A 13231-nucleotide genomic window follows, 5' to 3' on the forward strand; every position below is an offset into this window, starting at 1 on the left:
TTCTCGAATCCAAAAATAACATTTGGAGAACTTAGCATACAACTTCTCCTTCTTCAAGACTTTTAACACTTCTCGCAAGTGTCTGCCATGCTCCTCTTGGCTTTTTGAGTAAATCAGAATGTCATCTATGAACACTATAACAAATTTATCAAGGAATAGTTTACAAACCCTATTCATTAAATCCATGAATGCTGCGGGAGCATTGGTTAGTCCAAACGACAAAACCAAAAAACTCGTAGTGTCCATGTCGAGTTCTGAATGCAGTCTTCTTGATATCCTGCTCTCTCACCTTCAGATGATGACATCCTGACCTAAGATCGATCTTTGAGAAATATCTTGAACCTTGTAGCTGATCGAACAGGTCATCAATCCTTGGCAATGGATATCTATTCTTTATCGTTGCCTTATTCAGCTCTCTGTAATCAATGCACATCCTCATACTCTCGTCCTTTTTCTTTACGAATAACACCGGAGCTCCCCAGGGTGATGAACTAGGTCTAATGAAACATTTGTCCAATAACTCCAGAAATTGCATCATCAGCTCCTTCATCTCCGTTGGTGCTAATCGATAAGGTGTTTTTGCTATTGGCGTCGTTCCTGGTAACAAGTCAATACAGAATACTACTTGTCGATCAGGCGGTAATCCAGGAAGATCCTCGGGATTCCGGATAATCACACACGACATGAATGCTCTGCATCTCCTTTTTCTCCTTCTTTGCATCAATCACGAATGAAAAATATGATGTACATCCTTTGGCCAAATACTTTCTGGATTTCATTAGAGAAATGATCCCAGAATTCACTCTGCGTTTGTCCCCATACACCATAAATGACTCTTTCCCTGGCGGGTTTACTTTTACAATCTTCTTCTTGCACAGTATTTCGGCATCATTGGCGCTAAGCCAATCCATTCCCATCACGATGTCGAAACCATTTAACTCAATAGGCAATAATTCCTCGTGGAACTTATTCCCATTCAAATCAATTAAGATGTTTTTCATACGATGGCTAACAGGTATAAACTTGCCACTAGCTACTTCGACTAATAAAGCATTATCTAGTCTATCGACAGGAAAAGCTAGTTTTCTACCAAATTCATGCGAAATAAAGGAGTAGTTGGCTCCTGAGTCAAACAAAATTTGGGCAGGCAATTCGTTTACAAGAAAGGTACCTGAAGCGACATCAACTTCTTCTTTAGCAGCTTCCAGTGTCATCTGAAAGGCTCTCGCCTTCGGCTTTGGTGGAATGTTGGGTTTTGCTGCTTCCTTTTTTTTCGGACAATCCCTCAAGATGTGCCCCTCCTCACCACACCCATAGTAGACTTTCTTGGTAAGGGTGCATTCGTTGGCATAGTGCCCTGGCTTTCCACATTTGAAGCATGTGGCTTCCCCGCCACATTTCCCATGATGCTTCTTCTTGCATTTGTCGCACCATTTCGCTTCACCTCCTCCACCTCCTCTCGAACTAGACTTCAAGAATTTACCCTTTTGCTGGACCCCGAGGGTCCGTCGAACTTCCTCTTCTCACCGACCTCTGACCTCTCCAGACCCTTCTCCCTGATCTGGGTCTCAACATTTCTAGCAGCCCAGATGACGGCTTTCAATGTGGTTGCTTGCTTAACCATTGGACCAAAGTCCGCTGGTAATCCGAGGGCAAACTTATTGACCTTTGAGAGTTCTGTTGGAACTAGGTATGGGATAAGCTTCATCTTTTCTGTGAAACTTGCAGCGTATTCAGTAACGCTCATTTTTCCCTTCTTCAAATTCTGAAACTCATTATTGATTTCCAGAAGGTCCTGCTCTGAGCAGTATTGCAGTTTCAGTTGTTCCACAAAGTCTTCCCAAGACATCTTGCTAGCTTCTCCCTTGGGCATCGAGTCGGCTAATAGCTTCCAGCAACTCAACACTCTAGATTTTAACAAAGGGATCGCAAGAGCGGTCTTCTGCCTGTTGTTGCATTCGCAACTTTCAAACATTGTCTCCATTTCGGAGATCCAGTTTATAACTTCTACCGGCGTCGGGCTTCCGGATAGACATGGTGGTTTGGATGCCATGAAATCTTTATACTTGCATCCTCATCCATCATTTCCTCCATCCTAGTTGTTATGTCTAACCAACGGTGGGTTGGCTTGACCAATAACCCCACTGAAGTTTCCTTCATCCGACTGCCCTTCACTTAATTCAGGCTGAACAATCGGCATCGAAGGTTCTTCACGATTCTGTTGAAGCATACGTCTAGTTTCTTCCATCTGACGATCCAATATCGTCTGAATCATCAATTGTACACCAGCCATTGTCATTGGCTCAGGTGCTGCTGCTACAACAGGTATTTGCTCGATTACAGGTGGTTGATTCCTGTTTTCGTTCATGTTTCCAACTCCGCTTCTTGTTCTTGCCATTGCTGATCTATACACCGAATAACGTGAATTTAGATCCTTATTCTTGATAGATAATTAAATTATCCAATTCACTCCGAAACGTTTACATGCTAGTTCTAATTTCCTAGTCGCACACTTAGAATCCTAAACACATAAGGTCTTCAAATCCGGTTGGCAAGAAACCGTACATCCGAACAAATGATATCATATATGGCAAACATATAACATTTAGCACATAAAAGCATTTTAGGCAACATTCCTAAAATAAACTAGTGCTCGTGTATTAAATATAACAGACACTCATCTCACAATCTTCACTTAGCATTCTAAGTTTAAGTCTAGAAATCCTACAAATTCCTAGTTCACTTAAACTAATGCTCTGATACCAACTGTGACATCCCCAAAATCACGGCCAGAAAAGACCGGTTTCATTTATGCTTTTAAAATAATTTCAGAGTAAATCCTTTGATTAAAAGAGTTGCAGAATTTGTCCCCAAAACAATACATGATAAAATAAGGTTTATCAAAGCATTTCTTAAAGAAATGTATTTTCATTATATATCAATACTCGGGATGTCATGTTCCGATACAGACACAAAAGCATAAACAATAAAACATAGACCTTACACAGTTATATACAACTACTGGTCTATAAACAAAAACATCTTCACAAGTTCTCCAACTTATGCTCTCGCGCCACTACCTGTAATACAAAGAAACTGAGTGGGTAAGGCTTGGGAGCCTGGTGAGCATATAGGGTTTTCAACCCACAATAAATAATTATATTTAATTTCACCAACCAACAATAACCCGATTACCCATTCCCGTTATCCTCACTTTACGTCCCTAAAACAACAACTATCATAAGGGACCTAGTCTAGGATTTTTCATCGGGATGCTCATTACTGCAAAGGGGTTTCCTCGACAATAGATGTCCTAAAGGCAACCATGAGGGGGATAGAGTACACCGATGAACACATCGTTCACAACACCTACAGGTTATGAACCTGCCAGCGTTCCACTGGACAGTCTAGAAAGTGTCCGTGGTCGTCATCCATACTCCGCTAGATGACTAGATCAACAACAACATCGAGGCCTCTCATCATTTTTATTTCATCACACATCACTATCTACCCATGTTCTACCCAACATATTTGTAGATAAAATATACTTGTTTATATACAACTTAGAAACCTGTATAACATATTCATTCAATACTCATATCACATAACAAATAGTATATAATCACATAACACGTATTTCATAGAGTATAATTCATATATGTGTATTATAGAAAGCAACTACACACTTACTCATATCATATATCTAATACATTCATCAATACTTGTATTAAAATCGTGTATATGAAAGGGACTATGCACTCACTTGATAAGACGATGCTCGGACAGCACTACGGCTCTTAAAGCAGTATTCTTCGGTGAAACTGTGATCTCTTCACACACCGGGCTTCTCGCGGGCAGAGCTTCGGCTCGAAACTATTTTCTTCTCGGGATCTTCGGTGCTTTGGGACTCGCTTCGGGTCTCGGGATGATACCGGGGCTTTGGGGGTATAACTTGCACGTAAATCGAGGTAATACGGGTGAGAGGAAAGAAATTGAGCAACAAAACTCGGCTGGCCTTGCTTCCTATTTATAGGAGGCTGGAAATCTAGGCTCACATCGCGAGCTCGAATACGTCACTGCGTTCGTCATGGCCACTTGCCCTGGAAGATGTCAATCACCTGATCATGTCGTGAGCCACTGTGCTCACGTCGTGAGCTTTGACACAGGGATTGAAGTTTGTGCCCCGAACTTCAGAAATTCATATCTTTCGCATACGAGTTCCGTTTTCGACGTTCTTTATATCCACGCGTAGGTGAGATTATGCTCTACAACTCTTATTTAGACTCTGTCGGCTAATTTTGTCTTTATTTTTATTACATTATTTTTAGTAGGCAGAGACAGGAAAACTCCGTTAGAAATTCATAACTCCTTCATCTGACGTCTGTTTTCGTCTGTCTTTTCACCGTTGCATTACTATCGACGAGATCTTCTATTCTCGTTCAGATTGTTTCGGCTAGAAATCACTCGATCTCATATTCGAAGTTTGGGCTGCATACCGCTAAGTCGAAATTTCGAAAAATCATAAGTTCCTCATACAAAGTCATATTTAGATGTTCTTTTTATGCACGCTCTCGGTTTAACTTATTCTACGACTTTCGTTTAGATCACTAAGGCTAAATATCGCTCTATCGTAAATTCTCTATTTACGTCACACAGTGTCGTACCGGTTCTGTCGAGAAAATTCGACATGTCATAACTTCTTCGTTATAACTCGGATTTCGGCATTCATTATATATTCGGAAACCTTGCCACGACCACTACAACTTCCTTCATAGATATCGGGCTTATCTAATATTTTACTTTATCGCTTATTTTTATCCTTAATTCATTTAAATCACACAATTAAGCAATAAACACATAACACTCAAAATAATACATTTTTATTATTTCACAACGGTTTACAAAGGTTAACCTAGACAACGGTTCACATAACACAACTGAAAGCTCCTAACCACCAAAGCCGAATGGTACTCCTATTGCTCAAAGAGCTCCAATGATGACCATGTCGGTCAATCATGTTGATGATACTTTCAGTGCATTTTGTGTTAATAGAGTCTCCAGGTTCTTTTGCTCATCAGGGGATGATCTTCAGTTTTTGACATATGAACTTCCATCAACATACCTTCAGATTAACTTAACTACAAAAGCTCTGATAGATCAGCTTATGTAAGTGTATTATTTACACTTGCTTAGACAAGACTTAACTTAACTAGAAAAGCTCTGATAGATCAGCTTATGTAAGTGTATTATTTACACTTGCTTAGACAAGACTGACTATTTATAATGAGCAGATACACTATGTATATTTTGCATCATCAAATCTATACCAATATATGACCCAACAGTGTCATATATTGAGAAAAATGTCACTTCCACCCCCTTTATCTTCTAAATTTCCATGTTTATCCCCCATAGTATATGACATTTTCCACCCTTCTACTTTATAAAATGTCACTTTCACCCTCTCAACTTTTAACTTTCACAAATTTCACTTTGACCCCCTCAATTTTCTAATTTTTTGTGTTCCCCCGTAGTATATTTAATCTGATTTTCCTATAGTTACCACCCCTCAATTTCATAAAATATCATTTTCACCCCCTCAGATTTGAAGTTTGTAAAATGTCAGTTTCACCCATTGACTTTCTAAACTTGTGGTCAACGTCTCGATGTAAATTTAGAAATTTTATGTGTTGATTTTAAAAAAAAAATGTACTTTCCTTTCTCGAAGTAAATTTTGAAATTCCGTTCGTAATTTTTTAAAAAAAAAATTCGATGTAATTTGTTTTTTACATCTTCTTATTTTTTATGTACGTTTTCTTCATATAAGTCAGATTCAAGTTTCTTTACATTTGGATGTAAATTTTGTATATGTTTTCGTGTTTACTTTTATGTACGTTTCTTACGTATGAGTCATGTCATATATAATACGTTATTATTCGATGGTATAAATTGGAGTTGGTCAATGGTACGGACCTTGTATATTTATCTACCAACAAATGCAATGGTACCTAACTTCTATCAATACAATCATCAAAATTCAACCTACAAAACAGATTGGCGTTGCTGCAACACACATCGTGCAAAATCCTAATTTGTATGATACTTCACTATTAAACAGGGAGAGGTTGAGTGAATAAAAGGAACTAGGCGACGAGCACAATAACAAATGTTTATTGGATCTTTGGTTTTATTAGGATGGGAATATACATATATACTCTATTATGGCATAAGAAGAAAATGTGAACATATACAAGTACATAAAAGAAGAAAATGTGAACATAGTTCATCGAGGGTGGTGGGGTGGTGTTATTGTTAGTGAGGAGACAAAGAGGAACAAATTCACATAGGTCCACAATTGTGATAAATCAAACATTATTGTAGCCAATTGACAAAGTTAGCTAAATAATGGATTGGAAATGCAATTCAGCTAATGTAAAAGGAAACAGGTGTCAAAAGTTACAAGTGTTGGACCATTATCATGATTGATCAATACTTAAGGGTCCGTTTATGTAATTTACTCTTATGACAAAAAGACAATTTATTTAGATTTTTAGAGTTCGTAATTACTCGCAGTTCGCCATAGCTTCGCGGGAAGAAATGGAACGAGAAATGGGATCGAGAGAGAAGGACAACGATATGCAACGTTTGATTCCTCTAAAAGGATTAACTTTACCGGAAACTAATGGCGACGCGAGAGCTTCATCGCCGGCGGACACCCCTCCGGGAGCTTCCTCCTCTGCACGTCGTTCCGGAAAAGAGGTCTCCGATTTTCAATCAATCATTTGTGTTTGCGTGTCTGTTTGTGGCCCATTTTCTCAATTTCTTACGTGATTATTACATATTTCTTCGATTTCCATCCGAAACTGTGATTTCATTTACGCCAAAACATTTGGTGTTCATCCATGATCTGATGGATGCTAATGCTACGTTTGTGTTGTTAAAATCTGTTTATATAACTTGCATTATCATAATTGTATTGATTCATTGATTCTTGTTAGATTTTATTTTTGTCGAACTTCGATTATCTCTCCCCCTATTTCAGAAAGCATTTGGGAAGGTTTATTTTTGTAATTTTGTGTAAGAGGAACAAGTGAATCATTCTGATATCCTCTAATAAACTAAATACCAGAGAATCTCTCTTAATTAGGTAAATTGAATTTCACTTCTTACAATATTAAACATAAAATCTTGTGTGAAGGCAATCATCTGTCAGCAATTTTTCAAATTGTTTCTTGGTTTATCATTGTTACTCAATTTGAATTGCCAATGAGACCCTACATGTGAAATAGTAGTAGTTTAAATTAACATATGTGGTTTTGAAACATTAGTTTATGTAGAATATGTTAAAATTTAATTATATTATCAGAAAACATTGTATCATGATGTTGCTTAACTTTTCACAAGGAGCATTCTTTTAAAAAGTTTCTCCTTCTTGCTTACTTGTGCAGGCATTAGTCAAAGTTATTCACAGTTGGGCTTCAAAAAAGTTCATGAGTGGATGGTTTGTTTTGTTCTCCTCTTTCACAAAATCTTGTCTCATATTTCAAATTAATAAACACTTGAAGATTGTCATAGCAATTATAAAATAAAGCAAATCTTATCTTATATCACATTACATCCAATCTTAACATATATGGTTTATTGCAAACATTTAATTGTTTTGCAGTGTCATTTTATTTCCTATAGCCATCACATTTTATGTAACTTGGTGGTTTATTCATTTTGTGGATGGATTCTTCTCCCCAATCTACACACTTCTAGGGATTAATATATTCGGTCAGTACTTATTTATATAATCTATTATTTGTGCATCAATATATGAAATTGTTTTATATTCACAGGTCTTGGATTTGTGACCTCTATTTCTTTCATCTTTTTGGTTGGTGTGTTCATGTCATCATGGTTGGGAACCAATCTTCTTAGTTTGGGAGAGTTTATAATAAAGAAGATGCCTCTCATGAGCTATATTTACACTGCCTCTAAACAAATCAGTGTTGCAATATCACCAGGTAAGTCACTTGAGCAAAATTCAATACAAATATTTTCTGCTTAATTCAACTAATAGAAAATTACTTAAATGTTACAAGTCTATGTAACTATCTATAAATAACAATATAGAGTTAGGATCATATGATAATGATAAGTATTGTGAGACGCATTGATAAAATCAATAATTCTGATTGATTCTTGAGTATTTTACATTTTTCTAAATTAAAGGGATTTAATTATGGATAAGAATTGATTCAGAACTATTGATTCGTTCGATCCGACGCACCATAATCGCTCTTACATTCTTATGATAGGTGTGATTCTCAAAATAACTTAACCATAACAATATATAGAAATATTTGCGTAAATTACATGTTATGTCCTTGTAATCTGTTGAATTTTACATATATGGTCAAAAAAATCTCTTCATATTCAACTTTTTCTGTCCATGAAAAGTACTATTGTCATGCTTTCAATCTGTTCAATGTTAAATTCATATAAATGGCAATTTTACTTTTGCCCCTATACTTTTTTGTATGTGAATAATATTTTTATCATGCTCTCTATCCCTTTCAGAAGTCAAATTCATATAAATGACCATTTTGTTGTTATACAAAAATAAAAATATAGAATAGAGGAAAAATTGGCTATTTTACATGGATTTGTAGGCCTAAAATAAGCCGCCTTCACTTGAAGGACTAAAAGCGCTACAAAAACACTTTTCAGGGATGAAAAAAGGTTAAAAAAAACTAGACCATATCCGTAAAGAGATGAAAAATGTGATTCACCCTAAATATACCGAAAAATTAGTTTTATCCCAACTTGAATTCTGAGAGCATTCACAATGCATGGAAATGAATGGAAAAAAAAAAGGGCTACATTCTTAATTATTTTACATAAATGGAAGTCTATTGAATTTTATAGAGTTTAATAAACTATAGGAATTAAATAACAGGTTTATGAAAAATAGAATGTTGATATGACAATCCATAAACTGTACAGAGTTGAACTGATTGTGCCAATTATGTGTTGGTTCATAAACAAATTCAAGATATAATTAGCATATTTTAAATTCCGACTTTTCTAGGTCAAAGTTCAAATGCATTCAAGGAAGTTGCAATTATAAAGCATCCGAGTGTCGGAGAATACGCTATTGGATTCATAACATCGACTCTGATTCTTCGTAAGAATTCAGGTGCTGAGGAGCTTTGTTGTGTGTATGTGCCAACTAACCACCTTTATATGGGAGATATAGTCCTTGTCAATTCAAAAGACATTATGAGACCCGACATCTCGGTTCGAGAAGGTATAGGTAAGTAACTCAAAAGCATATCATATTTTCATTAAAACCATGAGTCCATTCCACAGTGTGTACAACATATGTATTTGCTCTGATATCATGTTAGATATGTGGAGTTTTTAAACTTTCTGTTAGACTCTCACATATATACAGATGAGATTGTGTCTAGCTGATGTGTGACATTGATGTTTTTGCAGAGATTGTGATTTCGGGAGGGATGTCGATACCGAAGGTATTAACTACAACGAATCCACAAAGCCTTATTGCACCAAGAGTTGGGAAGTATGTGATACCACAAGTATGATATGAACGTAAAGTCCCGTGACATCCATTTAACATGAACTTCAAGCTTTTGCTTGTAAAAACTAAATTTTTAGGGGTTTGATTTTGGAGGATTTCTCTTTTATTTGTAATTTGTAATTAATTAATGGGTTGAATGATACATAATGACCATATTACCCTTATGTAGCAAAATTTGTTTTCATCGAATATTCATATGGCTTTAACACCAAAATGATATCTTATACAATACCAATGAATATCATTTCACTTTTAATAAAAAAAATTAATTATAGTTATAATAATATTTTTCATTAAAAGGACAATCTCTCTTTTCTTTCTCTTTAAAAGTAGTCTCTCTTTTCTTTCTCTTTAAGAAAATGGCACACCTTCTGGAAGGAAGCAAATAGTTTTTAAAACTCGATTTTGACATCCAAGAGCTCCCTTTCTTCCTTACATCAGCAACGTCTTCTAACAATATTTACTTTCTAGCTTCTTCTCCATTTGCTTCAGTGATACAAATATTGACACTTGAATCTTTCAAGAGTGAAGTTCTAATTGTGAAAGATTCGACCAATCAAGAATTCCCAAATCAGAAATCACAATTCCTAAGTTTCGATTTTCCTCACCTTTACTTTATGTTTTAATAAATACACTGTAATTTCTGTAGATCAAACATTCAAAGCCAAAAATTATAGACGACAGCCCTAATGAAGTTGTTCTTGGGATGAAATAGGATGAAATCGTTCTTGGGAGGCGCTAGAGTGAAAGTCTCGTTGAAGGGAAAATACGTGAAATGATGCAGAGGACCGAGTCAGCGTAATTTTTTTCCAGGACCCAGTTAGGCCATTCACTACCCATCAACTGACCGAGTAAGAGTATAAACCTTGGTATCAAACGGAATGACTCGGTCCGAGTCAGATAAAAGCTCCGACCGGACCCGATTAGAATGAAATCAAACACCCCCTAATTTGTTCACTAGGTATTGTTTGATCAATATTTCATTATTGTTAATTGGTATTTTCCCTGTCTCTCATTCCAATGATTTACAATTGGTATATATACAATATCCTATCGCTATCTACAATAAAGATATGGTCTATCAACTATAATAATACTTCCTCAATATGAGGAATGATATCTTCGGCTAATATACCCCCGCAGTCGAATCGGGAGGATGACGAACGTTGAGACTGTTCTTGAAATCGTCAAAGAGAATGAAAGGTAGACCCTTTGTGAATATATCCGCAATTTGATAGCGAGAGGGAATGTGGAATACACGGACTTGACCCCGAGCGACCTTTTCCCGAACAAAATGAACGTCTAGCTCGATGTGCTTGGTACGTTGATGTTGAACCGGGTTGCAGGATAAGTAAACAGCGCTGACGTTGTCACAATAGACTAGCGTGGCTGTAGTTGGAGGGACATGAAGCTCCAACATCAAATTTCAGATCCAACATGTTTCGGAAACGACATTTGCAACTCCTCAGTATTCTGCTTCAGCACTAGATCATGCTTCAGCACTAGATCAGGAGAGTGTTGGTTGACGCTTGGAGGACCAGGATATTAGGTTATCGCCCAAATAGACACAATAACCAGAAGTCGAGCGTCTCCTGTCCGGGCAACCTGCCCAATCGGCATCAGTATTGGCAACAAGTTTCCTGAAAGGTGATTTGTGAAGATGCAACCCGTGAGCAAGAGTACCTTTAATATACCTCAAAATTCGTTTAAGAGCATTAAAATGAGATGTTCGGGGTGCATACATGTGCATGCAAACTTGTTGAACCGCGTAGCTTATGTCTGGTCGTGTGAAAGTCAAATATTGGAGAGCCCCTGCCAGCTAGCGATATTGTATTCCCCCGTCAGGCAAAAGAGTTCCATCGGTGCTACTCAATTTGGCCTTACTGTCAACTGGTGTAGAAGTTGGGTGACAAGAAGTCATTCCTGCTCGTTCCAAAATTTCGGTGGCGTATTTTTGTTATGACAAAAGAAAAGAATCTTTATAACGAGACATCGAAATTCCAAGAAAGTAGTTTATGGGTCCAAGATCTTCATGGCAAACTCTTTTGCTAATAGAACCATAAAGTTATGATGTAATTCGGGTGAGGAGGTGATGAGTAAGATGTCGTCTAAATATAGAAGGAGGAAGGCCGTATGAGTTCCCTTTTTGTAGACGAATAGTGAATGGTCACATTTGTTATGTTTGAACCCCATATTGAATACGTAGTCAGCAAATCTTTGGTACCAAGCCTGTGGTGCCTGTTTAAGGCCGTAGAGAGACTTTTTAAGCAGTCATACATGATTTGGATATTAATGATCACGAAAGCCGGGGGTTGATGCATGTAAACTGTTTCATGTAGATGCCCGTGTAGAAACGCATTTTTCACGTCGAGTTGGTGAATTTGCCACTCATTAGAAAGAGCTATGGACAAAACAGTACGAATTGTTGCCGGCTTTACCATGGGGTTGAAAGTGTCACCACAGTCGATACTTGCTTTTTGAGACCTGCCATCACAAACCAAACGAGCTTTGTATCGCTCTAAAGAACCATCAAACTTAGTTTTATGGCGATAAATCCACATACTACGCACTATATTCACATTGTTATGTTTCGGGACTAACTCCCACGTTTTATTATCAATAAGGTCCTGAAACTCGTCTATCATGGATTTATTCCAATCCGGGTTCTTAAGTGCTTCTATTGGGTTTCAAGGGATAGGGGAGATAGAGGTAGAAGTATGAAGGTTATAGTGTTGTTTGGGTTTCGAAATGCCAGACATACTTCTGGTGTGGATAGTGCGAGTAGGATGAACAAAAGGTGTTTGTGAGGTGATGAGTGGGGTGTTTGAACTAAAAGGGGCTGTTGTGGCAGGCGGTTGCTAAAGGGTAGGCCGTGTACGGCGTGAATAAGTGATTAGGGGAGGTGATGGGGTGGCTGCCGGAGCATTGTTGACAACCAATGAGGGAGGCGTAGCTGCGTTGGGGGCTGGTGCAATGGAGTCGGATGTGACAATCGTCAATTTCCGGTCAAGTCAAAGTCAAACAAAGTCAACAAGTCAAACCGGTCAACTCAGTTGACCCTTGTATGTTAGGGTTTACTCTATGTAATTACTAAACAACTCGCTATTTTAATGAGAAAACATCATTTGGAAAATTCGTGTGTTTAATTTTTCTTAGCCTTGATAATGCTAAACAATGAACCAAAGAGATAAAACACTATTGCACACTCATCGGGAGTGTGTAGGACACTAAAACATGACTTAACGGGGTTTACGGACCTTGCATTGCGAAGCCGGACACTCAAAAAGGTCACAAACGAAACCTCCCTCAATCATTTTCACTCTATCTCCTTCTATTTGAAATCTCTCCCAAATCTCTCTCTGAATGAGAAATCTCTCCAAGAACGCCAAATCTCTCCCAGATCTCTCCAAGAATGTGAAATCTCTCCCAAATCTCTCTCTGAATGAGAAATCTCTCCAAGAATGTCAAATCTCTCCCAAATCTCTCCAAGAATGTGAAATCTCTCCCAAATCTCTCTCTGAATGAGAAATCTCTCCAAGTATGTCAAATCTCTCCCAAATCTCTCTCTGAATGAGAAATCTCTCCAAGAATGTCAAATCACTCCCAAATCTCTCCAAGAATGTGAAATCTCTCCCAAATCTC

At 37.4% G+C, this 13231-nt stretch overlaps 1 protein-coding gene across 1 annotated transcript; it reads left to right on the forward strand.

Moving 5' to 3' along the window:
- The first annotated feature begins 6281 nt into the window (after positions 1 to 6281).
- LOC145108970 (protein LIKE COV 3-like) lies at positions 6282 to 9780 on the forward strand. Its single transcript, XM_079046062.1, has 6 exons — positions 6282 to 6759; positions 7449 to 7501; positions 7667 to 7776; positions 7842 to 8009; positions 9077 to 9301; positions 9487 to 9780. Exons 1-6 carry the CDS (start codon positions 6598 to 6600, stop codon positions 9591 to 9593), a joined length of 825 nt encoding a protein of 274 aa, XP_078902188.1. The 5' UTR covers positions 6282 to 6597; the 3' UTR covers positions 9594 to 9780.
- The last annotated feature ends 3451 nt before the right edge of the window (positions 9781 to 13231 follow it).

The sequence above is a fragment of the Lactuca virosa genome, chromosome 4, assembly GCF_052849685.1.
Source record: "Lactuca virosa cultivar CGN04683 chromosome 4, Lactuca_virosa_CGN04683_v6, whole genome shotgun sequence".
Classification (NCBI taxonomy): Eukaryota; Viridiplantae; Streptophyta; class Magnoliopsida; order Asterales; family Asteraceae; genus Lactuca; species Lactuca virosa.